Source organism: Penicillium cataractarum (assembly GCF_028827025.1).
Source record: "Penicillium cataractarum strain IBT 29864 chromosome Unknown utg000005l, whole genome shotgun sequence".
Classification (NCBI taxonomy): Eukaryota; Fungi; Ascomycota; class Eurotiomycetes; order Eurotiales; family Aspergillaceae; genus Penicillium; species Penicillium cataractarum.
Window position 1 is genome coordinate 1,288,479 of NW_026622741.1, and position 25,253 is coordinate 1,313,731.

At 49.1% G+C, this 25,253-nt stretch overlaps 10 protein-coding genes across 10 annotated transcripts; 1 reads left to right on the plus strand and 9 right to left on the minus strand.

Annotated features, from left to right (window-relative positions):
• Window positions 1–454: 454 nt before the first annotated feature.
• On the minus strand, window positions 455–2,196 carry N7496_006174 (uncharacterized protein; the record flags this gene model as incomplete). Its single annotated transcript, XM_056699103.1, has 4 exons — window positions 455–578; window positions 637–1,313; window positions 1,393–1,887; window positions 1,963–2,196. 4 exons carry the CDS (start codon window positions 2,194–2,196, stop codon window positions 455–457), a joined length of 1,530 nt encoding a protein of 509 aa, XP_056554516.1.
• A 1,233-nt stretch (window positions 2,197–3,429) lies between these two features.
• On the minus strand, window positions 3,430–4,964 carry pgxB (uncharacterized protein; the record flags this gene model as incomplete). The annotated part of the gene is made up of 5 exons (XM_056699104.1): window positions 3,430–3,810; window positions 3,873–4,118; window positions 4,173–4,346; window positions 4,406–4,573; window positions 4,626–4,964. The coding sequence occupies 5 exons, from the start codon at window positions 4,962–4,964 to the stop codon at window positions 3,430–3,432; spliced, it is 1,308 nt and encodes a 435-aa protein (XP_056554517.1).
• Window positions 4,965–5,744: 780 nt separating this feature from the next.
• N7496_006176 (uncharacterized protein) lies at window positions 5,745–7,620 on the minus strand (the record flags this gene model as incomplete). Its single annotated transcript, XM_056699105.1, is given in 7 exon segments — window positions 5,745–5,953; window positions 6,005–6,172; window positions 6,213–6,342; window positions 6,355–6,561; window positions 6,614–6,850; window positions 6,909–7,249; window positions 7,308–7,620. 7 exon segments carry the CDS (start codon window positions 7,618–7,620, stop codon window positions 5,745–5,747), a joined length of 1,605 nt encoding a protein of 534 aa, XP_056554518.1.
• Window positions 7,621–8,842: 1,222 nt separating this feature from the next.
• On the minus strand, window positions 8,843–9,451 carry N7496_006177 (MAPEG family protein; the record flags this gene model as incomplete). Its single annotated transcript, XM_056699106.1, has 3 exons — window positions 8,843–9,042; window positions 9,100–9,392; window positions 9,447–9,451. The coding sequence occupies 3 exons, from the start codon at window positions 9,449–9,451 to the stop codon at window positions 8,843–8,845; spliced, it is 498 nt and encodes a 165-aa protein (XP_056554519.1).
• A 534-nt stretch (window positions 9,452–9,985) lies between these two features.
• On the minus strand, window positions 9,986–12,136 carry N7496_006178 (putative plasma membrane antiporter; the record flags this gene model as incomplete). The annotated part of the gene is made up of 9 exons (XM_056699107.1): window positions 9,986–10,368; window positions 10,423–10,524; window positions 10,579–10,945; window positions 11,020–11,068; window positions 11,124–11,515; window positions 11,573–11,746; window positions 11,802–11,911; window positions 11,958–12,026; window positions 12,082–12,136. 9 exons carry the CDS (start codon window positions 12,134–12,136, stop codon window positions 9,986–9,988), a joined length of 1,701 nt encoding a protein of 566 aa, XP_056554520.1.
• A 1,417-nt stretch (window positions 12,137–13,553) lies between these two features.
• On the minus strand, window positions 13,554–16,146 carry N7496_006179 (uncharacterized protein; the record flags this gene model as incomplete). The annotated part of the gene is made up of 3 exons (XM_056699108.1): window positions 13,554–13,646; window positions 13,700–15,481; window positions 15,538–16,146. The coding sequence occupies 3 exons, from the start codon at window positions 16,144–16,146 to the stop codon at window positions 13,554–13,556; spliced, it is 2,484 nt and encodes an 827-aa protein (XP_056554521.1).
• A 1,055-nt stretch (window positions 16,147–17,201) lies between these two features.
• On the plus strand, window positions 17,202–18,227 carry N7496_006180 (uncharacterized protein; the record flags this gene model as incomplete). The annotated part of the gene is made up of 1 exon (XM_056699109.1): window positions 17,202–18,227. One exon carries the CDS (start codon window positions 17,202–17,204, stop codon window positions 18,225–18,227), a length of 1,026 nt encoding a protein of 341 aa, XP_056554522.1.
• Window positions 18,228–18,749: 522 nt separating this feature from the next.
• On the minus strand, window positions 18,750–20,021 carry N7496_006181 (uncharacterized protein; the record flags this gene model as incomplete). The annotated part of the gene is made up of 1 exon (XM_056699110.1): window positions 18,750–20,021. One exon carries the CDS (start codon window positions 20,019–20,021, stop codon window positions 18,750–18,752), a length of 1,272 nt encoding a protein of 423 aa, XP_056554523.1.
• A 456-nt stretch (window positions 20,022–20,477) lies between these two features.
• Window positions 20,478–21,933, minus strand: N7496_006182 (FAD-dependent oxidoreductase; the record flags this gene model as incomplete). Its single annotated transcript, XM_056699111.1, has 5 exons — window positions 20,478–20,658; window positions 20,717–20,792; window positions 20,858–21,157; window positions 21,211–21,496; window positions 21,562–21,933. 5 exons carry the CDS (start codon window positions 21,931–21,933, stop codon window positions 20,478–20,480), a joined length of 1,215 nt encoding a protein of 404 aa, XP_056554524.1.
• A 1,436-nt stretch (window positions 21,934–23,369) lies between these two features.
• On the minus strand, window positions 23,370–24,791 carry N7496_006183 (uncharacterized protein; the record flags this gene model as incomplete). Its single annotated transcript, XM_056699112.1, has 6 exons — window positions 23,370–23,666; window positions 23,764–24,063; window positions 24,134–24,325; window positions 24,379–24,446; window positions 24,500–24,536; window positions 24,615–24,791. The coding sequence occupies 6 exons, from the start codon at window positions 24,789–24,791 to the stop codon at window positions 23,370–23,372; spliced, it is 1,071 nt and encodes a 356-aa protein (XP_056554525.1).
• Between the last annotated feature and the right edge of the window lie 462 nt (window positions 24,792–25,253).

A 25,253-nucleotide genomic window follows, 5' to 3' on the forward strand; every position in this document is an offset into this window, starting at 1 on the left:
CAAAAGTGGAAGTCCCCCAATAGATTAATGGAGTTATCAGGAATTCAAAGGCGCCAGATGGGAATGGCGGTGCATGCATATTAGCGCCTTGAGAATCGTGGCTCCAATCAGTGGGCTTTACACCCTGGCGGCTCTTCAGCTCGCCCCTCCAGGTATCGAGATTACCCCACTTACGTCTTCGGCGAGCATTTCGCCTTGGAGAAGAAGAGGCTGAGTCGTTGAAATAGAAATAAATCCAAGATGAACCTATGAGCTAGTGAGGGATGCCCTATCAAGTCATGGGACTATTCCCAAGTTACCTAATATTACTAGAAGAGATTTTCGGATCACTCAAAGTGTTCTTTAGCTATGAATTGAACTATCCATTCAAAGCTTCATTGACTAAGTGCTTTCCAAAAGATTTCAAGCTTATACAAATTACCAACATAATATCCTCCCTTCATACATTATATGGCTAATGCCACTTGGATCCACGCGCCTGCAGAATGATAGTCGGGATCACACTGACACCCACCATCAGAGCCGCAGCAATACCGGCACCACCGCCCCAACCAACAGTCTCAAACATCTCGGGGAACCTTTTTCAAAAAGTCAGCATAATCCATGTGTATCCCGAAGAGAAGATGTAAAACTCACCAGAATGGTCCAATGAATCCCCAAGTCTGTCGCACAAACGTGATGAACACACCCACACTCGCGGCATCAGCACGGTAGCAATCCACCGCGTAGGTAATGTTGATGGTAGTAACGATCTGGTTACCACCGGCAGCAATAGCCGCACCAACGATAGGAGTGATGTTCCACTTATCACCAGCCTTGCCCAACTGCACAGCGAACACCACAACACCGACAATAGTCAGCACGTGTCCGATGTAGCTCAGCCACAGACGGTACTCGGCAGCTGGAGGAGCACCGATCTTCTTCTGTCGCACCGCCATCCAGCGGTCACTGATCAGGCCACCAATTTGCTCACCGATCACCGAGCCGATGATCACTCCCAGGAACTGCAAGCCGACTTGCTGGGTGTTGAAGCCGAATTGCTCGGGGAAGATCTGGGGGATCTCGATGGTGAGCGCGATGCTACCCCAGAGGAAGATCATGGCGTAGGCGCAGGCAGGGATGAAGACGCATGGCTTGGTGACGTAGGTCAGGGGCTGCACGAAGTCCCAGATACGGAGGGGGGATGGGTCGATGCGGCGGAACTTGAAGATGCTGTCCTTTGCGGTGGTAACTTGGCTGGGGGCGTTCTCGTTGCGGAGGTAGAGGGACTCAGAACCGAAGAAGAAGTACAAAAGGAATTGGACGCCGTTGACCTATGAGTGGCATGGTCTGATTAGTATAATATTCTTGGCATACCGGAGAGCATTGAGGGTAGGAAGTATAAAAACTCACGATAGCAAGGACATAGTAGATCCAGCGATATCCGACGCGCATAACCATGAATCCAAACAGGAATGGCGCAACCGGGACACCGATAGTAACCATCAGCGTCCAGTAACCCATGCATCGCGCGCGATCCTTCTTGAAGAAAGTCTCTGCGACAACGGCACTACCCATGGCCGCGGCGGGACTGATGAAGAACGCGGTGATAGCACGGCACAATCCCATAGTTCCGTAGGAGTGGCTGTTCGCACATCCGATGTTTCCGATCAGGGCACAGCTCAGCGAGATCAGGAAGATGGGCCGGCGACCGAATCGGTTGCAAAGTGGGCGCCAGAAGAGAGGTGCACCACCGAGGACGGCGATGAAGAGGGAGACCAGGTAGCTAGTTCGCTGCATGCTAACACCCAGATCGGCCGAGATGTTGACGAAGGCGGATTGGATGGAAGCCGCAGTGAAAAGACCGATCATGGCGTGGAAGACGACCAGTGTTAGGTTGACGGTTTTCTATACGGGAAGTGTGTTAGCATCTATAGTGCTAGTTTATTCAATCCTTTTCGATAAAAGGGGTGGTGTAATTACCCTCCAGGTCGGCCAGTTATACGGGTCTGCATCGTTCATGTCTGGAATCGGATCCAAATCCAGGGTTCCATGGCGAGCAAGCAGATACTGGCGATGTTCCTCAGTAAGATGGGCGACTCGGTCCTCGACATAGAATGCCTCGTGCTTGCCGGACTCGACAGCCCCGGGGCTAACATCACTCTCCTTTGCATGTACCCCCTCGACATGCTGGGAGTTGCTATCCATCTTCTCCATGGCTGTCACAGACAATCACAAGTAGAAGAGAGGACGAGTATATTGAAAAGGATGCCCGGACAAGAAAAGGCCCTAAAAGTACAAGAGAGAAAAGTCCGGTGCCGAGTGGGAAAAAGGGAGATCAAGCGGCCAGAGTGATCGTCCTTATATACAGGGCCCCCTACGCAGGGTCGCTTTTCTGTGCAAAGTCCGGGGTTTCGCAACCCTTCGGAGATACTCACTGGATCTGTTCTGGGGGCGGGGACAAGGAGGATGGTCCATGACTCCAATGGTCTCCACCCCCAGACGTAGAAACTGGAGAACTGGAGCCAAGAAGGCGAGTTTGTCGCAGCTTTGCTGGACTCGAGTTGCGATTGGCCATGGTAGAGAGTGTCCGGATATGATTTTTGCCCGCTAAAGTCTACATGGTGTGGGGATTGTGGGGTGTGGAGAGTGTTGGGATTGAAAAATGCCAATCATCGCTGGAGGAGATCATTTTGCCTCGCAAGAATGGGGTCTGCGATCATCTCAATGACAGGTAATACCCCAGACCCCGCCATGGGGAGAGTCGTTTTGATGCATTTTCCGTGGAGAACGAGTCCTTTTGGTTGACGACTTCACCAAAACTCTCCTCCCTTCTCCCGACACGCCGCATAATGCTTGTTCCCGCTTGGCGGCTGGGCGCGGTTGGTGGCGTCTCAAGCCATCCCACAAGCCAGGGATCGGGCTGAATAATAGAGAGAGAAATAGATAGGATTGCTTCCTGGGACTCCGTAGCGAACGTAGTCGTGGGTATGGATCGCGTAATATGAAATCCGCTAGAAATCTCCCAGGCTACGCGTCTCGGCCCCAAATGCAGCTGAGGTGGCCAAAGCTCCGTTAGGCCGTAAGGAGCAGCTTACCGGAATGACCAACGAGGTTTAGCTGCTGTCGTTGATTTGCGTTGCTATTATCCGCTTTGTCGCGCTTTCTCATATTATCTCTGGCCATTCAGCACCGCTCGCTTGCGGTGTCCTTGGTACTTTTGGTATCCCCGTTTGATATTGTGGGGATATCCACATGCAGACCGACGAGTACGAGGTATACAGCATTGCTAAGAAAAATCCATCATATCTATCATTTGACTAGAGACTGTTCCTATGCTCCCCACAAAGATTCAATGGGCAGAACAAGAGTATCTCCAATATACTATTATCCAACAATACAGTCAATCTACCAGATCATCCTTTTCTCTGCTTCTCCAGGTCAATCCTATCACGTCGAGCTAGTGCAGTTCACACCAATATCCCCCTGAATACCATCGCAGGTGATCAATGGTGGGCTACCCGCAGGGCTGGTCAAATTGATCCGCGACAGGTGAATGTTCGAGCACACTGCGTTGGGGGAGCAAGTCAAATCAACAACCTCCTTGCCGTTCTTGCCCGAAGAAGTGCCATAGATGTTGTCAAAGACGATGTTGGTGATGTTGACAGCGGATGGATAGGCTGCACACTCGGTCGCATTGATGTTGAAGTAGCACTGGTCCAAGACAACGGGGGCGTCGGTGTTCTCGATGTGGATGTTGCGGTAGGTGATGTTGTTGATGCGTCCGTAGCCGACGTCCTGACCAGCCCAGGCCTTGAGACGGGCACCATTCTGTAGCGGTGAGTCAGATATTGTAACTGGGAATGAGCTGGGTTATTTATGAATATGCTTACCTGGCCATTGAGTAGGGTTACGTTCTCAATGTACGCGTTCTCGATAATGTCCATCACACCCGAGTACTGTCCAATACTGCCCATGCTCACACCGTGGGTGTTGTTGCACCACAAGTTCTGCACAAAGATGTTGGATGTGTTGGGCTTGGGCGAGAAGCAATCGTCACCAATATCGACGCGGGTGTTGGTGACGCTGAGTCCGTTCACGTTGAGCGAGTCAAAGCCATCGGTGTTCTTGGGCAGTGCCTATGAAGAGCCTGGTTAGTCTACATACTCGTCAAGGGCATCGGGATCAATTACCGAGGCATTGGTTGAGTACGCGTTGATGTAGACATTGTCGAAGGAGACATCGTTGGTGCGCACGAAGAAGTTGGTCCAGCATGGCGAGTTCAGTTGAGTGATGCCCTCAACGCTGATGCGAGTGGCATTGTCGGTCAAGAACAGAATTGGTCGGTAGAAGGTGTTGCTGGAGTCCTGCAATGCTGTTAGCATTGTGCCAGAGATTCAGGCTATCCTCAAGGCTGTCACCGTACCAGAATCTCTCGTCCTGCAAACGCATTGTACCAAGCCTGACCGTTACCATTCAGGGTACCATGGCCGAAGATCTTGATATCCTTTCCACCCCAGACCCAAAAGGTAATTGACTTTTGGAACGAGTAGTAGAAGTTGTTCGCTTGCCAGTACTCGATGTCGTCGGTGAACTGGGCGAATTAGACATTGGCTCGAAGTTTATCGTCAACGCAGGCTGCTTACCTTGATCTCACCCTCTAGCTGGACTTCGACGTTATCCAGGAAGCTCAGATCAAGCTTCTTGCCAATAACATAGGTCTTGCCCTTTTGCAGCAGCAGCCGGCCGCCGTGGTTAGCATGCTTGATGCCCCAAAGGAAGTCATCCGAGATGTCGTCCGTGTCATTCTTCGATGGCCGAATTGTGATAGTCCGACGGTCAGGGTACTTCTGTCCGTGGGCTCCAACATTTCGCAACGAAGACTTGTCGTTGGCAGGGATGACATGAGCACCCTGGGGAACTCGACCCGTCGAAACAGCAGTAACTGCACCGACGAGCAGCGCGCCGAGAGCGAGGAATTTCATCTTGAATAACTATGAAAGCACTCTTTCAATGAGGAAAATTGTTCTTCTCAATTGCCAATTTCCTCTTGCTAGGTGAACTCTCAATGGAAACCTTTGACCACTTTTTACGATTGCCAACGCTCATCCATTTGTACTCCCCTCCCCCAACATCATCCATCTAGCTCAGCATTGGCACGCGGGGAAACAAATTACATTTCTCCGCCTGTAACAATGCACAATGGCCTGAGCAACACGAGAGTTCAATGGGAAACGATCTACAGGAACATGTTGCAGTATTGTGCCCAGCCTTTTGGAGCGCATCTCGGCATGGGCGGATTTCTCCGCATTCTGCCAAGCACCTGGCCGCGGGGATGCGGAGAGGTTTAATTTTGTAAGTTTTAGAGTGACACTTCTTTGGGGAACTTTGTCTTGTGGGCGGGCGGGAATCTGCCGTCTTGGAAGTGGTGATTTGCGTATGCTGGAAAGGGGTTGTTCCACCAATCAAGGCTCGTGTGCGGAATTGAAGGGGTCGGTGTGTCAAGTATAGCCTCAATTACCAATGACGATCTTTTATAAGTTAACTATTTGCCGGTCACTTATTAATCTGCAATAATTGAGCTCGTATAGTAAAAAAGGAGAGTCGATTTACTATATGTTCTGAGTCCTTGATCTGATGCACAGACCGTCCGATAACTAGGTTTTAATCTTTCACTGTATACATATGTGCGCTGAACAGCATACAGGTGCGAATTCAAGATCCGTTGGTATTCCCAACGCTATTCAATCAGCTCCCTAGAAAGCCTAAACCACATAGCGGAATCCAACAGCAATCTGGGCTGGGGTTGGGCCATTTCGCCCCACATCTTGGCCACGCTCAAGCTTCTTGTTTTGACGCTGCAAGTAAACTCGAGTTACGGTGGCCAGGATAATAGCCAAGACGGAAGCGGCTAGATTGACCAAAAAGGCTGCCAGATATCTTGGCGAGGAGTAGTAAAGGTAGGAGGCCCATACTAATCATGGATTATTAGTATGGGAAGTAAGAGGGATTTTCTTAAACGCACCATTTGGAGTATTGCAGACTGCATTGATCAAAGCAATAGCCGAGGCACGCTTAATGGACGGTTGCGATAGAGTGCCAGCTACCCATGATAGAAGAACGATAGCTGCCGAGTAGAACGATCCTGGCATCAACATCATGGCAACATCTACATCGTAGTGATGGTCAGTGACTTTGCATTATTGGCACTTTTAATCGAACTGGAGACTTACATCGTGCCGCCGTGTTCAGCGTCGAGACAGCTATTATGTTAGCCACAAGACAGATAACCATCGGGCCGACGATATGCCAGTAGCGCTCTTGTTTCTGATGCCTCATTAGATCGAGTTTCTGGCCGCGTATCTAGTCACATACCTTGTCCGAGTGGAAACCATTCAGAATCATAGCAAAAACGCAGAGCATATATGGTGGCTGTAGAGTATCCGCATGAGTAATTGAAAAGGTTCTAACACATGCTGGGGGGATACTAACCGCAGTAAGGCCATATGTTTTGTTTCGGGAGTATCCAAGAGTGGCAACCACTGAAGGGAAGAAGTTGGTCACGGCACCCGCAATGTAGATCTATTTTCGTCAGTCTCTAAACATGAGGGCATGAGAGAATTGGAGTACAAACGCAATAAAGAGTGCCCATGAAAAACCATGTCTTCGGGTCTGTCACGGCCATCATTACGCCCTTTTGCACGCTGGCCTCATCAGCGTTATCTTGCTGGCCATTATCCTCCTCGAAGCTCCACAGTAAGTACTCATGCTCTAACTTGCTCAGTCCAGTAATAGACTTCAACGAGTTGGGCAGGATAAATGCAAGGATAATAGCTATACCAACCGTGGCAACACCTTCGATCAGAAAAAGCTGTAGGTTGGCGTTAAGACAAGTGCCAGCTGAGATTTTAGAGTCAAGGAATGCTCACCCATCGCCAGCCCTCAAGCCCATGCTTTCCATCCAGTTTTAGGATTGCGACAGCGAACAGGCCGCCAAAGGCGTTACCAATCTGGGAGCCAGAGTACAGGATGGCTGTTCGCATCGCATACTGCTTTTTGGTGTAGAACAATGACATGTAGAAAAGCGCTCCGGGGAAGAAGACTGCCTCCACGAATCCAAGGAAGAAACGAGATGCCATGAGGCCGGAAGAGTTGTGGACAGCGGCTGTACAGGCGGAAAGGACGCCCCAAAGGGCCATTGAGACACAGATGTAGACACCTGGAAACCTGATTTTGCCCACGACGAGATTTGACGGGACTTGCATGAGGACTAAAGATACCATGATTAGCCATGGTTCAGCTCGATTTCAGACCAACCTCGAACGTACTGTAGCCGACAAACAGGATGCTGACGCAGGTTTGGTACTGCACGTCTGTCATGTTGAGATCTTGGTCGATTTGAGCTAATTTGGCAGCAGCAATGTTCTGTCGGTCGAGGTAGTTCATGATATACATCAACACCATGCATGGCATGATCCGGGCGTCTAGCTTCAGCGTTGCTCGACGCCCGATCTTGGTAAGTTCGACCTCGGACAGAACGGCCAACGAGGATGGCATCGCTGATGGACTACCATTTGATTTGCCATTTTCATCAACAACATATTCAATCTCCTTCGGGGGATTGCTCTCTTTGTTAGCCATGAGAATGTCCTGGCAAGTAACAAGTGTTCCTAGAAAGGTTGGCTAGTTCAAGATCTAAAATTTGGGACCCGGCAAGTTCCTTTATATACCAGTCGATCCCCACGCCTTCGGCCTTCCTGTAAGACCCATGTCTTCTCCCAAGAATAGCAGTTCCGAGTACGCGGGGGACATGAAAGGGATGTCAGGTGCATATCTAGACAAAATATGTCCCAAATCTGAGAAGATCACTTCACTCTCTGCCAGTCAGACTCAAGACTAGAGGAAATGGGATCTTTGCGGGGGTGCCAAGGCTGGGGATATGCCAGGAAGGCGTGGGGGTGCATACCATCCAGGAGTCATTCCCCACAGCAGCCTTGTGAAACTCGGACTTGGCCCGGCCGAGGGTTTGAGACTCATGGAGGCAGTCGTCACTTCACATTTCACCAGAGCCTAGACACGGTTTTATCGCTCGTACTGAACAAGTCTTCCCGTCAATTACTCCCATCCAAGACCAAGACACGAGATATAATACATACTGAGAATGATCTTGGAAGAGGTCTGTGAAACTGTCCGATGCACAGTATGATATATGCTAGCAGCGACTATACCCTTATCAGCAATAAAACCCGTACAGCCAAGTGTGCGCCCTTTCATGCGAGTGTGAGATCTGGAGCAGAATATGGGGGATAGCTGGAAGTTGTCCGACGATCCCCCCACGCTGTTAGTCTGTGGCAGGATGCGTCGTGCGGAGGCCCGGCTCGGTTCATTCAAGGCTACAGCGTGGGGGTTAAAGATCCTTGAACTCCATAAGCAATCAGATGTCTTCAAATTGGGTTCATTTTTCTGCTCCTTTCACGAATCCTCGGTATCTTCGATATCTTCGTCACCTGTTAGTAGCACCTTCTATATCAGGTACTCCGTGTATGCGGCTGTCTATCTACCTAGCTCAGTCAGGTTGATCATAGTAACTTGGATGATTTCCACAAAGCGGTGGATTTTAAATGCCTTGAACTGGAATTTGATGCTTGTGTATACGTAGATACCTGGTGTTTGAGGGTGTTTGTGTGCCTGCTTTGTTTTCAATCCAAGGTGCGCAGATATATATTCCACCATACCACCTCCAAAAAATAAAGAAGAAGAAATTAGACTTTGGCAAGACTCCCGAAGGTGATGCTTCCAAATTTATTCAAGAGGCATCGAGGGGATATATATACAGATTGTCAATGCTTCCCGACCGGGCCAATTATAGTTTCTTCGCTGCCGCAATCAATCCAGTGACGCAGCTGATGTTGCTAGACCACCATGCCGCAGAGCGGAGATAGCTCAAAGCTGGGGTCTCGATATATGAGTAACAGATGCTGAATGCGATTCTTGAAACCGTATACCAGACACCGAATGTGTTGACGGTCTGGTTGGGAACTCCGGCGTACACTGCGATCAGAGCTGGTTGAGGTTAACTTCTTATGTAGGTATACGAGGAAAATGAATAGTTAGACGTACTAGCTGCTACAAACACAGGGAAATGCTCAATAGCATTCGCATGCGCTGCTTCCTCTCGCTTGAGTCTGTTGAGAATGCTTCTGCTAAGTTTGCCGGATTTCACCGCAGCTTCGCCCAAAATTGCCAAGTCCTCGCGAGGTGCCACATTATTGTCAATTCCCAAGGAAATCTTTTTGAAGCGGGTGCTCATCCAGACATATGCGATGAACCAGTTCGCCAAGAGCAAGCTCGCGGCGTGGTTAGGGACCTGCCCCCCTGGAGCAGCGCGCAACCCGAGTGTTGTCAGCAACGACCTGTTAAATTAGCAAAAATTTCTCCACAATATTTCCCGAATGACACGTACTTACAACATAGTTATCAGGTTGGACTTTTGTTTGCGAACCCCTCACTATTTCGTCAGGGGCGGGCCCGGTTACAATTTAAGTATCTGCATGTTGGTACCAAAACTGTGGGCGACGCGATCGTCGGGTCAAGTGCAAGTGTGTTTGTGGTTGGCCGAGGATAATAAACTTAGTTTTGTCGGTCAAGTATCGCTTTGGGAAAGGCTAGCTTGTTCGGTAGGACTTGGCTATGCACTCGATCGAAGATATCCCGATCGCACGACTACGGTTTGATGGAGATATTATCCAATGGCAACTAAGGGACAGCGCATCAGCTGGATGAAAATCTAGACATTGAATAATGGTGTCAATAATCCTTTAGCTACGAATACGACCGGTTTTTATTGATTTGAATGCACTGAATCAAGGTAATTCCAAATTGTAATCGCATAGCTTGGGCATTTGACTTCGGTCTTGCATTCAAGTTTGCACTTGAATTATTACGTAATTGAGCCTGACTGGACTTCCCTCCGATATATGGGGAATATGTACAACGTGAAGCCAAGTCAAACCATTTCTCCAGCTTCGATCTGCTCAACTTGGCGTGAGGACCCCTTTGTTGAGCTTCGCGCTAGAGAACAAGTGTCTCGGCCCTGGTTACTCGATCGCAAAATCATTCTGATAGTGTCCGAGTCTTCCTGGTGACTATTACCGAGCTCCGACCCTTCGGTGTGATTGGAGATGCAGGAAAAGCGATTGTTTACTGTGACGTGGTGGGCTTGCCGATTCACGACACTGTTATTGGGTAGGGGCTCATTCTCCGATAACAACAAAATCTCCACAGGGTGGTCGTGGATAACAGGGACCCGTAGCCATTTGTAGATAATGTTCAACACTGGGATTGAAAGGCCGTGGACGACAATCGAGAAGAAAACTAGCCAGTAGACCACTTAAATGGCTAAATTAGTAACGTTTTATAATTGAGACTCGAACACGGTCCTACCTGGAATCATGGCTGCGGTCAAATCATTAATCTCGGCGTCGCTTTGCCCGGGATCTGGAAGCAGTCGGCGCGCATATTCAACGTAAGAAATTGCTCCAATGCCTTTGTATCCACAGTGAGCCAACGTTGCAACGGTTGAAACTAGTTTAGACTCACCTATCGGGGCGAAGTAGCCCATAAATAGAGCTTCCTTCCAATCCCTGCAGACCTTCGGCATGAACCGATAGCCAAGCATTATGGCAGGGATTCGTCGGAACAATACAATCAGTATGCCCAATGTGACCAATCGCGCAACCGTAATTCCGGTTACATGGGGCATATGGAGCTGATCCCACGGCATAACGGCTCCAAGAAAGACGAACGTGCCGAAATTTAGCACCGTCTCAATAGAGGAGTTGAACGAATCATGTCTTGCCTCGATTTCGGAATGGTACAACCCGTCCCAATTCAACGTGCATCCCGCGATAAAACAAGCGAGGGTCTCGTCAGTTCCAAAGCAGCCACAAGTGCCAACGATGAACAGCTAGTCGAAATTAGCGTCCGTAGTAAAGTAGTTAAACGACAGAAGGAATCGGGAAGATTTGTAAATTCACTTACTCCAAGGGCAACTGGAAATAACACAAAACTCTCCTTATCGATCCATCTTCTGAGTTTGTGTCAATACACTTGTCCTTCCAGTTAAGGATGAGCGAGGAACATACCTGTTGGAAGCCAGATTCAAGCCTTTCCGACCGACAAATCCTGCGAATAGACCATACCCCGAGCCCATCATTATCATGTACAAAACCCCTTCCACTGCCCAATGAGCTAATGCACGACCAACGTCGCCGCCAAACCGACCAGCATCGGTCTCTCCGATCCAATCACGTCTCATCGGCCCCGCGCCGTTTTCCGGGGCTTCATCGTACCGCAGTAGCGCAATCGAGAGTAAAAGGAAAGGAAATCCGAATCCGTCATTTCCACCCGCTTCTGCCGAAATAAATTCTCGAAGGTGTCGTCGAACATATTTATCCGCAAAGGGGCCCTTTGCGATCGCTTGAGACAAGACGGGGTCTATACAGATGACACAGGATCCGATGATACAAGCTGTCAACTGTAAGATAACTTGTTAGCGACCATCACTTCTGAGGAAGCGGTAGATGGGCCATACGAAAGTTAAATGGGGGATCATCAACTTGATGCATGCTGATGTAGCTAGCCATTGTATTGCCATTAATGGGAGTAGGCAAATGGTTAGCTCAACCAGGCGCCGACGTAGATATCGCTTCGGCAGCTCGTATCCGACTTTGATCATCTGAATCCCGAGGACCAGACGCGCCAATGCCTGCATTTGTTAGATTTTAGGTCTTCCAGTCGAATGAACCTGTGGGGAGACGTACATAGGCGACGCCTCCGACATCCTCCCCATCACCTCCATTGCTCCATCCGCTCACACGTATCAGATTTGTGGTGAACGGGCCAAGTAAAACACCGAAAATAAATGCAGGCACTGCTAATCATTAGTGGCGGTCGCACAAGCGGAATGAAATACATACATGCTTCTCCAAGGTACCATCGTTGCTTAATCTTCAACGAGATGAACCCAAAACCAAGTAGGAATATGCCTGGCTGAAGTCAGTATCTTGGCAAGTATTTGAATAAGGGACCTTGGTTTCTAACCAGCGAACGTAGTAGCGACATTGAAACCGCTAATGTCGAGGATTGGATGAAGCATCCTGTCTCGCGAGTCGCGAGGTATCAATGACACGTGTGAATAACCTTTTCAAAGAGCATGACTCTAAATCAGCTTGGGTTGATCCGAGAGGTCAAGTCTTCGCAATGAGACATCGATGAGAGGGGTCGAAGCTCGGACAGTTCGGGTCAGTAGCTGGATAAGTTGTGCAAATGCCAGTATGATTCAGCTCTGACTCGAAGGAATGTTTGCGCCCTTCTTAGGAACCCATTGACGAAGTCTCCTGCCATGATAAGATGACACGGAAGCTCGGGCTTAGATATCCCTTCCTGCAAGGCCCAGGGGTACTACTGAGCTTGTGACGTATCACAGATAACAGTTGAAGCAAACCTCGACCTACTATTTACGCCATACACCTTGCCATACAGATGGAATCCCTCCTGAAGCTCATTGTACTATAAGATAAAGGGCGATTGATCATAAATGGGGCAGTCTTCCAAAATAATTAAAGCACTGAAAATTCAACCAAGACTCAAGGAAATACTCCAGCAGCTACTGTACGGTTGTACGCAGTGCAAAATCCAAGATAGTAGCAAACATGCAGTGCTACAATAATTGCATCTACAACCAGCCACCACAACCCCGTTTCTGAAGGATCAACTGTGCCTAAGAAGCTTGGTACAATTTTCTCCACTCATCCTTGCGCAGCTCGCCATAATCGAGCCAATCAAAGCTACCATAAGCAGTAGTTCATGCCTGCCGACCCGCCGTATGCACGGATCGGCAATGCCGCCGACCTTATCACCCCTATCAACAATTCAGGGCTAGAATGTTCTGCCTGTATCAAGGGATGATGGCGTGTCAAGCGATTAGAATGCTTCGAATTGTGCCAAACATACGTTGGATAATAATTGTTCTGCGCTGGAGAGCTATGTTGTGACAGTGCCAAGTCGATGTAAATGCTTTCTGGAAATAGTGGTTCTGGGGGAAATCGTCGTTTGGCTGTCGATCTTATCTGGATACAAGAATGGCGTCAAAAACTTCCAAATATTGTGTACTCCTCTATTTCAATAATTAAAAATTGAAGCAAGCAGTACTGTTAACATCGAAAGTGGGTCTTCACTACTGCCCTTCATTGTGTGACTTGCTGGCCTTACAGTCGCTTCATTCTTATAAGTCCTTCCAAAATCCCTCATAACGAGAACAACTAGCCCACGTTCCACTCTACGTCTTCACAATTACTACTACGTGTATACGTGGATAATCTTACGGTGACTTTTTAGAGACCAGTTACTATATAGAGATATCGGTCGTTTTACATGCTAATGCTAAGAAAGAAAGCTCATCTTGATGAGAAGCAGAGATCATTTGGGTATCATTGTAGCGGAGATTATGTATTAACACAGATGCTTTTCCCTCCAAACACGCCCTTCCTCAAAAAGCCAATAGGATATCCTCATTAAATTTGCGGCAAGTCCGTAAAAAGGTTGTTGTCCCAGAGCTCCGCGCCACCAGTATCCAAACCGTCAAACCAACCCCCCAAATCAAGCGGCTACAATAGTTAGCACAACGATCCCCAACTCCAAATCAGAATGTAGAACTTACTGCAAAATCACCAAAGTCCGCAGACAACAAAGAAGGGAAATCAAAATCAATAGAAGATACAGAGAGAGGAGTGGTCTCAATTGGACCATCCAGAGAAATAGCAGGCTGATAATTCCACATAAGCAAAGCTTCTTCGTAAGAAGAAGAGAATGGGAAGCTCACCTGTGGAGGCGGTCGGTCCGCACTCGCCAACGCCTCGTCAAATGAAAGGCCGCTCACGATGCCTCGGCCGACCCGAACGGATCGCTTGGATGCTGCCTCAATCATACAGAAGGGATCTTCTCCCTTGATGCGAGACTTGACGGATGCCAGAATCAGACTTAAGAAGAAGTATGGCTTGCTACCTTTGCCAGTGCCACTACCGACTCTTCGTCCGAAGTCGTCAAGGCTGCGCTCAACTGCTTGTAGCATCACGTTTTGCTGTGATTGTACCATGCTGAGTAACACGCTCGTGTTCATTCCTTCCATTGCTGGACCGGATGCTTGGCTCATTTCTTGAGCTTGGAGGGATAACTCCACACAAACCGTAATAGCTGCGTGGAAGGTTTCATCGCAGAACATACCACTTCCTAATTGTGTGATGTGGGGGTAAAGAATTGGGTCGGAAGGGGTAGGAAGCTCCATCTGCGATAGAATCTCTAGAGATTTTTCGAGGCAGACCTTTCGAGAGTAAGAGCATTTCGGTAGTCGCACAACGCTCAGACAGAAAGGTCTGTGGAGGGCAAGTAGGAACTTGCGCATTATAAACAGGTGCAGAGACTGAGCAAATCGGTGGCGGGCGGCATCGGAAGGATTGATTCCATTTGCATTGTCTTCAAATAGATCGGATGCGGTTTTCATTGACCGACACAGATCCTCGCTTATTCGGAGAGTCTCGTCGTATGATAAGTCGAACCGTAAGGTATTGATTTTCTTCGCGACCCGATATCGAAGCTCCAATGTTTTCGAAAGCAAGCATTGGTAGAAGCTGCGGGTGTATCTTGCAGTACTCAAAGGTGCTGGGTTATTCTCCATGGTTTCATATAATTCAGAGTCATCCCAGTTGGATGGAGCGTCGCAATCGCACTCATCCAAATCGACTGACGGGGGAACGCCACGATCAAGAGAGATCTTCAGATCGATCTCCACAATCGTTGTCCACAATCGACGTCGAAGCTCTGACCAGAATGGCGTGACCGCTTTACGAAAGCGTGTTGGGTCACGGTGCAGTCCCATGGTCATCGCGGAACGAATAAGAGAGCCCGATGAAGCCCAGGCAACGTCGCCATCGCTGGCAATTGCAAGTCGAGCGACAAGGAGAAGAGTCTGTGTCTGGATCATCTTGAAATTAATATCAGGACTGACAAAAGTGCAAGAAATGTAAGACTGGACTGCCATGATCCACTTCATTGCCGGCTTTTGATAAGTGTCCCTCTCATCGTGTTCTGGGGATTGCGAGTAGAACCGGCTGCCTGCCGCCATGACTGCCAGTAGCTGCGCAACAAAGGCCATGTCTGGCTTTTGGGGATTAGCCCAGTAATCGGCATATTGTTTCAGGAAAGTTGGAACATGCAGAATTCGATAGGTGGTCTCGAATGTGTCCAGATAGAGTTGAAGCAGCCTGTCGGCAACGGTTCGCGATGGCACCATCTCGTCGAGCTTGAAAGCCTGCTCTCGAAAGGCTCGCTGGTGTTCCTGACTTTCACGCGACCACATCTCACACTTGAACTTTTTCATCTCGCTATACTCTTTGTCCTTGACATTCTTGTGGCTGCGACGCATAAATGTGCCGATATCTTGAAACTATAACTTGGGTTAGTAAATTGCTCATATATCCAAATTTTGTGGGGTAAACTTACGAATGATACTGTTGTGCTGTAATGGCTGCGACCGAAGTATCTCGTCTTGCCCTTTTTGCCTCGGAAGCTACAGTCAGGCAAGAATCTTACCCGATCATCAACTCCAGCGCCCTCGACGCTATTTTGAGAAGTTGTAACCTCGGAGAAGGTATCGTAAATGGAGGTCTCAGGGGTTTGAAGGGTAGCGCCAGGCTTTGCCAATGCATGCTCCAAGGTGCGTAGTCGCTGGCGAAGCTCATGAAGCTCATCTTGATGGCCACGCTTGGAGACACGATTTGAAGTAGTCTTGGGACCCATTTTTGAGTCAAAAACAAACATGCCACCCGTGCTGCCTGGTTGCTCGTCCGAACCGCTGGGTAGTCGCATGCGAGAAACGGGGGGCGACATGCGCTGTGAGGATCCCGATGTCTCTCCCGGCTGAGGGCCAACAAAGACACAGGAGTCTGCCGTTTTTGACCGGACGCATTGCCCGCATGGAAGTGATCGATCGCACTTTAACTTGCGTCGTCGACATTCGGTACAGGATAGTGGGGGTCGACGCCGCCTCTGAATGACCCTGCCGGAGTCGGTGGCCTCATCTTGAGGCAAGGAATCGTGGTAATCGCTCATTGTGATAATTTCTGTATTTGTAAAAGAGAACCTCGTCTCATGAGAAGCGAAGATGCATTTCTTTCGAGGATGTGTGCGTATAAGTTGCTCTTGGACTCGCGTAAAGCCTTGCTGACGCAATCTCGCAGTAATATCCTTTTTGGGAGACTCGCAGTCGGTGGTGTGTAGCGATGCGGTTTTGATGAATCTCAACAACTCAACGACAGCATTTAAAGACAGAAAATGTCTAGAATCGCGTTGAAGAGGGCGAAAGTTGGACTTTCTATGCAACGAGTCCGGGAGTTAACACGAGAAAAGAAGTTGTCCGGTCTCGGAGTTACCCCTTTTGGCAGAAATGCCAAGCCCCGAAGTGGTGATGCCTGATTGATAAGCCTTTTTGGCGTCGGATGAACAGCCTGAGTCACACCCAAAGCCTCGTAAAAGTGGAGTGTGCTGATGGAAATTGACCTGCATGTGGCCTTTATCTGATGTCGTTGGCCTGCTTCATTCGCCCCTTTTGAGCACGGTGTCATTCGGAAAGCGGATAGTGGCGAGGCTTGGTGGCATCCACGGACATTCCGCGGGTACCCCGCGGTCGAGGAGAACGAGAGACCCAGAATCATCGAAGATGACCATATGCTCCTCTACTCAACAAAATCGTGAAAGAAGTTTTTGAATTCTTAGTCATGAAATCAAGCTTAATCAGTCTGTAACCACAATCTCCCGTGTTTTCTCTGCATAAGGTTACACTGCTTGCTCTATGGCTGAACGGTCCTATAGCCTGAGGCTGCCATGTCAGATAGCATCTTAGTAAGTGGCCATCTATAGTTAGGTAGACAACATATCACCACATATCGAAGATCCATGGTTTATACACAAAGTACTGAAATGTCTCGTATGCTTCTTTATTGGAATTTTGAGGTCTCGTATTCATAAGCGGCTAAGCACGTGTTAAGCACTAAGAAAGCATCTCCAGCCACCAGCAGTCAGCACACTATTCTTTGCCAGTCTTTTGTTCAACACTCCAACTAGCAACTGTCCAGCATTGAATGCAAAGCTGGCTATCCTCTTTTTCAATGTCACCAGGCTTGCCTTTCAGCAAGGAGACCTTCAGTTCCAACCATGAGCTCGACCCCGCATCACGTCTTTTACCAGCCTCCTCCCAGACATCTCAATATCTACTCATTCGTCCTACAGAGGATATCCCAAGCTTCTTGAAGAAAGATCTATGTGTGGACAGACTCAATCACATCCATCAATACCTATGGCTGGCTGGCCAACCAATGCCTCCCAAGCCCCTGAATTATCAGCTCGCTACATCCCGTGAGATTGTCGTCGACCAGAGAATTGACATGCACCTAGTCTGGGAACGTCCTCAAAGCCTCCATATCAAACCTCTGCCACGGTATCTTCTAGATACCGATTTCTGGGCCACAAATTTGATTACCTGCGACGGCCCATGCTGTGCACCCGCACAAAGCAATCATGTCGCACCAGACCGAGCCACAAAATGTACAAAGGACATCCACAAGTGTGCCCTTGGACTCCTCTACTCCTATATTGCTCTGATACGGTTTGAATGTGATCTCACCATCGCTCAAAACCATCACCTACTTCCAAAGGACATGACCTGGGAGAAGTGGCTCCGATTCGTCCACCAACTCCTTGACAATGGAGTCACCAACCCGAGTAACATCAACCCCCGATATCTCTACGGTGAATTGAGACTGTCACAACTCAACAAAATTTATGCTTTTCGATATGGAAGTCCCTTGCGAGGGTATCAATTCACTTATCAAACATATGGGGAGCTATTCCGTGATTACCTGGGGCCACTAACTGCGGCAACCATCTACATTGCACTGGTGTTGACTGCGATGCAGGTTGGGTTAGCAACTAGCCGTCTGGGGGAGAATACATCTTTTCAAAATGCGTCGTGGGGCTTCACTGTTTTTGCAATACTGGGGCCGTTGATCGGGGTACTATTAGCGGGTGTTGTTGGCATATTTCAGTTCTGTACTAATCTTGTTGTTACCAAGAGGCTTGCGCAAAGGCAGTTTGCGCTATACGAAGATCAGAAACCCCAGAATCAAGTGCCTTGATAAGTTTGTTTTTGTATGTCCAAGGCGGATAATGCGACGTGAGATACTGCTCTACCAACATTTCTTGAGCGACGCACTGGGCGTTTGTATATCCACAGACATAGTGTTTCTTTCAACTCTACACAATTCCTACAGATAATCTTTTATAACTACGAACCCAGAAATTGTAAAGAGAATAATACATTCCGACATCTAACACATGACTTCTAACATAAAAATCCTCCACATGGTCTCTGAAAATATGTCGAAATTGTCATACACCTTCATGTCTTCTCGATCCCAGATCATGAATGTCCCATATTTCCACCAGACTCTCAAACTCTCACAACGCCCGTATTGAAGCCACTCAGTAGATAGAGGGCCCCGGATACACATTGGTGGGAGTTGGCACAAACTCCCGAGAGACATCAATGCAAATGCGCTCATTTGCATCGATGGGAACGATCACACGTTGTACGTGAGACCCACCATTCCCTGGGCCAGGGTTGTTCTCAACCATGTGAGGGTTAATGGTGCCCTCATTCACCAGCACATGCGGCAGGATGATCGTCGAGGCCTCGGAATATCCGGGGCTAGGATGGCCAGCCTCCCATGGTTGAGCGGTCCCCTCATTTCCTTGGGTGATTTGAGGGTACTGCTGACCGACAGGTATCTGAGTGTTGACGCCATGCGGGGGTACCATGGAACTTCACCAGCCTGCGCTCCTGCGTCGAAGTTCATGGACTGGGTATGAGTAGGCGTGGTTGGTTCGGGGGGTAGCTGGCCGGTTTGTCTACTCGGTGGCAGGTGATCGTCAGGCGCGCAATCCATTCCAGACATACGTCGAATATTTCTGTTGGGAGTGGGAGTCGACATGTGTTGCGGGTCGTTCATTCTGACTGGGGTCGAGAACGGGGCTCGTGGAACGGGGTATGGCGAGATAGCAGAGCCAGGAGTAGAAGCAGCTGCAATTTGCTGACCTCCGACTGGAGACCAGACTGGCTCCTCTGGAATATCGAATGGCGAGCCAAGAGAGCCAGGGGCAGGGGCCTCTTTTTGCTGCTGATGAGCAACTCGAGGGACATAGGAGGTGTCGCTCAGATCCGAGGCACAAGCAATCTGCGTGTCATGCAGAAGTTTCTGGAACAGGTCCACGGCTCGGGAGGCTAGCAGGAAGCGCTCCTGGGCGTACTCGACACTTTTGTGGTTCCATCGAGTGTTGATCGCGAATTTGTTATCCATCTCCCACTGGACAATGCCTTCCAGGCGGTTCAAAAACGACTCGCGGCGCCGGGCATCATCCAGTCCATTGTGGTTGAAGGTCGGCACAGCGTAGTTACCTTGTTCCAAGCGTTCCTGTTGGACTTGACGCAGTGAGCGGCGGTAGGGCTCAGCTCGCATGATATCGTAAGTGGGCCAGTTCCATTCTTCGTCCAGCTGGTGCTTCGCGGCGAGAAACTTGAATGCCTCACGCTCGAATTCGACCAACTCCATGTCACGGAACTCGCAGAACAGATCAGTGTTGCGATTTCCACGGCAGTTCCGGGTAGTAAACACGACTCCTGGGCACACCTTGCTCATTGGCTCGCCGAGGTAGTTCAACTCGCGGGCTTCCCATTTCGGATTACCCAGCTCGTCAAAGGTAAAAAACACGAGACGGCGGTGACGCAGGATGACTTTGCCAGTTGCGCGAGATGGTGCAAGCTCGGAATCGGGAATGAATGTTCCTACCGGGATACCACACTTGAGGTGGTCAGCGTGGGGAGAATCAAAGACCTCCCCGGCCACGTCTTCGAAAGACAGCCGGAGAGACATGATATAGGCTTGTTAGGACGAAGTATTTTCAAACAAGGAAGGTAATGAGACGAAAGATAGTTGATGAGAGAGGTAGGGAAATGGTAGAATGAACAGACACGCTGCCAAGTGTGAAAACAACGGATGCGTGTAGAAGGAAAAGAAGACCGTCTAATCCGCGAGGAAGCTGTGGTGGTTGATGCAGCTTGTGACCCACGTCAAGCAAACGAATCAAACGATCCAGAAATGGCGGTTGACGAACCGAAAAGGGCGGTTGATTGAGGCGTAGGTATCGTTCGCCTTCATACATATCATTTGTAAATGTACAGACTGTAGGTCTTCCAAGATGGAATGTGGAATTCTTTCCCAGTGGATACGTATGGCTGTATAGAGAACATGCAAGTTTGGATACGAAGTGGAAGTATAGGATATTGCGAGGTTAATGATCACAGAAGTTGAATTGATCAAGTATGCCGCTTAATTCGTCTCCTTTTTTAGGATTCTGGCCGCAACAAGCGGGCTACCAGCCAAAATCCGTGAAAAGTCGTGGGCATCTAGACAGGCCTGGCGAGAGTTGAGGAAGCTGGGCTCAACGCGGGCAAATATTTCATGCTTGTAAGCATCGAGTGAGTTGGAAAGTGTGTCAGAGTCGAAAGACCTGTTTTCTTTGTTAGAAAAATAGAGTCTTATACTTTAATTTTGAAAAGCCTTCTTACTTAGGGTTTTTCATGTCCACGTGATTGATCAGGTCCTGGACGTCGACGATGGCGTTGTTGGCTCCCTCGCCTCTGACTATGATTATGGTTAGCAAAAGTCTGACTTTCAGGGTTGTATCCATGCTGTCTTGTCAAACATACACATTGTCATGGTATGTGCTGAATCCCCCATAAGTACTGCGCGAGGGTGAATATGGGTGCGGCTTGGGCTGAAGATCCAGTCTTCGATACGGATTGAGCGTGCTTCAGTGTCATCTGGAAGCTTTTTGACCAAGGCCCGGAAGGGCTCAGCCCAGTTGTCGGCAAGTGTCTTCATGAGGGAGATGCGGTCAGCATTATCCTCGGGCACCTCGATCTCTTTCTCATCAGCCCATGACACAATTATTTGGACGTGGTACCGGTCCTTGCTGCTTTCATCAAAGTTGTTTGGGGTATCGAGGACTGCGACTTTGTTAGGGCTGTGGTCTTCACGTGTATTCTCCAAGACAACATACAACTAAAGAAGAGAAACACATTCGTATCGGGATGCGACCCTTGGAAGATGTACGGGTCGATGGACTGCGCTCCACCCATATCCTGAGTCGTATACAGAGTTGATGCTCCGAGCAGCTGCACCGGGAGAGAATTCATTTGACACCCATCTGGATATAAGATCTGCCGAGCTCGCGATCGCGCTCCGTCGGAAGCGACCAACAGGCGGCCGGTATAGGACGAACCATCCTCAAAGTGAGCTGTGATACTGTCCTCGGAGGACTCGATGCTCTGCAACACCTTGTTCCACTGTTGTCATATCAGTATTTTCCCTCTTTACATATGCATCGGATTATCTCTAGGTGGAACCGTACCTGAACGTCAACTCCAGACGTAAGAAGCTCTCGCAGTCGACCTCGATTCACACGAATTCGCTCCTCCGCAGGAACACTATACAGCGCCTCTCCAGACTTAAGGTTGAAAAACTGAAAACTCCCCACATCCCCGCGTGCAGAGGCCTCCTTGTTGACGAAAGTCTCCGGGAACCGCTCCACCACGTCTTGCGGGAGCAGCGCGCGCAGGGCGGGCAATGCCCAATGCAGAGTTAGGCCCCATCCTCCCGTGCGAGCATCCAGAGCGGAGTCGCGATCGAAGATCTCGAACCGAACTCCTTGACTTTTGAGGTACTGAGCCAAAACGAGGCCGCTGATGCCAGCGCCGACGATCAGGACTGGGGTGTCAGACATGGCGGGCAGCGTGCGACAAGGAAAAGCTTTGGTCTGTTGGTCAAAATGGCTTGTGGCTTTTCCCCTGGTTTTGGTGGCTAGTACAACCTCGTATCTGGCGCCCGAAAGCCGGGTGAATTCACGTAAGACAGGCCTCCGAGAATTTTTTACGGAGTATTTTTGGCTCCTTTGGTATTCGTGTAGCGGGTAATGGCAACAAAGATACTCCTGTTCTAACAAGGCTGTCGGAGCGTGTCTCGGAGGAATTACTGGCTATGACATGAAGGATTCACGGAGTGGTCAGCGAAATACATTGTAGTCGCGCAGAACATTCCGTTTCTTGCTGAATAAAGCATCAGCGCCGGAATGCTGAGTGGGTAGTACTTTTGGTTCGAAGGATTCGGATACACTTGGCGAATCCAGAGGAACTCGGGCGCCTAATCAGTAACATAAGGTTCCTCCACAATGAAGTAACCTTACCCAGCTTGGGCGATAGTCATATTAAAACGTTATAACTGCGCATAGTTAGTAGTAGACTAGTGCATATTATGTCTCAATCGAGGACCACAGGCTACGGCCCGGCCAAAATTGGCATTCCGACCCGCCAGTGCAAGCTTCTTGCAAAACGCTATTCTCGCCAACCTCCAGAAGAGATATTTCAAGAATGAACCCTGCAATTCTTAAATTTTTAACCATCTCGCTTCTACCTACTCCCAAATTGAGTTCTGACAAGAGAAACAAACCTGGTCGCAGACCAAAACATCTCCCCCAATTCGTGTTGCATCAACGCTTCGGACTCCGCCGCCCTGAAACCCACCCGGCCCGAAGCAACTAAGATCGACCCCATCTTTTCGACGGCGCCAACCCAATTTCCTGCTTGTCCAGTCATCGTGCATCGCATATCGACTGCGCTGCTGGAGGATCTCCCGGACCCACCCGAGTGGGCATCCTCACCGGACCTGCACACCCGAAGTAGAGTTTAGAGTGGCGCGATACCCTTGTCTAGCGTCGTGAAGGACGTTCAATATGTGTGATTGGGTGTGGTTAATGCGACAGAGTTTTATGAGGGAAATAATAATCCCTGTATGAGAATTTTTCTTGTGGATTTGTTGGACCACTGGGCTTTTCTCGCTTTGCATTGTTCTCTACGGAAAGGTCAAGCAGGGATGGGGCATCCTCCGGAGGTTTGGTTGTTATTATATTTCCAAGATAGACTTCCCTAGTACCCGTAGTATTGACTCCCCACTCGGAAGATATACTCCTTATTGTCCCGGGTCTGTCCAAATGCCACGGCGATAGTATCGAGGCAGCAAGGAGACTAGAACAGCACGCAATGGAAATAATGAAGGAAGGAAGATAACATGCACCGAAAGAGAAGAATTCACAATTATATACATCGATTTTAAGACCATATACTAATAGGCGGGCATTCTGTGCTATGAATGACCCCCGACTCTTCACCTCGGAGTCTTCTCCGTCTCGTTCTCTAACGATACCGAGTACTCCACTGTCATCTCAATACCACCATGCGATGGCTCCCGGCTGGACAAAATAAGTTCTTCACTCGGCGAGCGCCGTGGTAGGGGTGGTCCAGATGCATTCGACTGCAGATGCGAGCGCTGGTCCTTGGACCACGTTTCCATCGCATAACTCCGCCCCTGAGTATCGTAGTACTTCCGACCACTGGTTGACCGGAAGTCACGCACGAATCCTCGAAGAAGCGGAGCAAGGTATGGAACACAAGTCACGATATTCTAGATGGAAATTTTGCGTTAGTTAAGAGATGGGCCCTGATTAGGTTTGGCAAATTTGCTTTTTCGCATGTGGTGCCGGGAGATCGCTTCTACTTACCCCGATATTAAATTCAATAGTTCCCCAGAGAACCAGCATAGTAGAGTTTCCGTCGCCAAAGGCTACCCGGTGGATCTGGGTGAGCCGCAGGATGGAGCAGATCGTCGTGAACAGGCCGAGCAAGAATAGACACACGACCCCGGCTTTTTGGGCGGGTTTGATGCTCAGTCGTAGCAGCAGTGGGATCGGGAGGAATATGATCACGACATCACAGATAATCGTGAAGATGGCAAGACCGTAGAATGTAGGACCGACGGGGAGACAAGTGCCGACCACTTTGGAGTCCCATGCTCGTTTGACCTATACAATTCAAACGCTATGTTAGTATCGAGTCCCTCGAGGTCGCAAGTGTAGATGTTTTGTCCCATACCGGCGAGCAGTTGAAGATGAGAACCAAAGCGCCTGCTATATGGCCAATTGTGCATAGCCCGATAACCGTCCATATTAGAATCCGGTAGATGTTCATCGAGGTGCCCGAAATGAGACGCAAGTAACTGAGGCACAGAGACGCTTTGAATCCGGCGATACCGAGCTGGTAGAATGGGCGACCTGCATAGTTGAGCTATATCTATTAGTTCCAAGTCAATGTGCAAGCAAGAAACCAAGTCTGCTTACTTTGGTATATGTAGGGAGATCAGGCTTGGGTCGTAGTAGCAGCGGTAGTCCGAGTCCATATCGACTTTCTAATAGCAAGTCAGAATGATGTTTCACAAGATATACTGAAAAGGATACTCACGAGCAATACACAATGAAGCATAAATGATACTGAAAATCTGAGTCGGTGCCAATATCAGTCATCCCTGTATCACGAGTCGTATATTCTCAGTTTGTCGCGTTTGGAATTTCCCTACCATGCTGACAACCATCACCCAATCCGCAGCACCCAATCGACTGGCTTGTGCCCGCACATACAAGCGAAGACAGACCGTGATAATCATCAAAACTGTCAAACTCACGCAGACGCCCAGAATCAACTGGTACTGCGACGCCGCCTCAACCTCCGGCGAGGCATTATACACCCAACCCATCGTCGCGGGGAGTTGTTAAGAGCGACGATAGTCGAAATGACCAGGGCAGACTTAGAACATTGAGAGCGGATGCAAGATTCCACGTGGAAATCCCCCCTGCTGCATTAATACTCTGCGTGGTTGATCTCGTCAAGAGTTTGTATAAATTGACCTATGTTCCACAGTAAGACAGAGTGGATATGGAAATTGCGTGGAAGGAAAAACTCAATCGCCATGCGGCCATTCATTCTTCCCAGGTTCAGGAGATGAGGGCGTTTTCGGGCAATGGCTCATCCATTGGGCCTGTTTGTTTGGTCCTCAGGATTGATGGAAATAACCAATAAACTACTGTAGGTGAGACGGGGGTACTCAGAAAGTTCTCCTAGTTCCTTTCCCCCCCCTTGCGCCAGGAGAGATTTGTCACTGTAACCATCCCTAGCTGGCCACTCATACTTCCCGATTAGACATTTCGCGGAGTCGCGG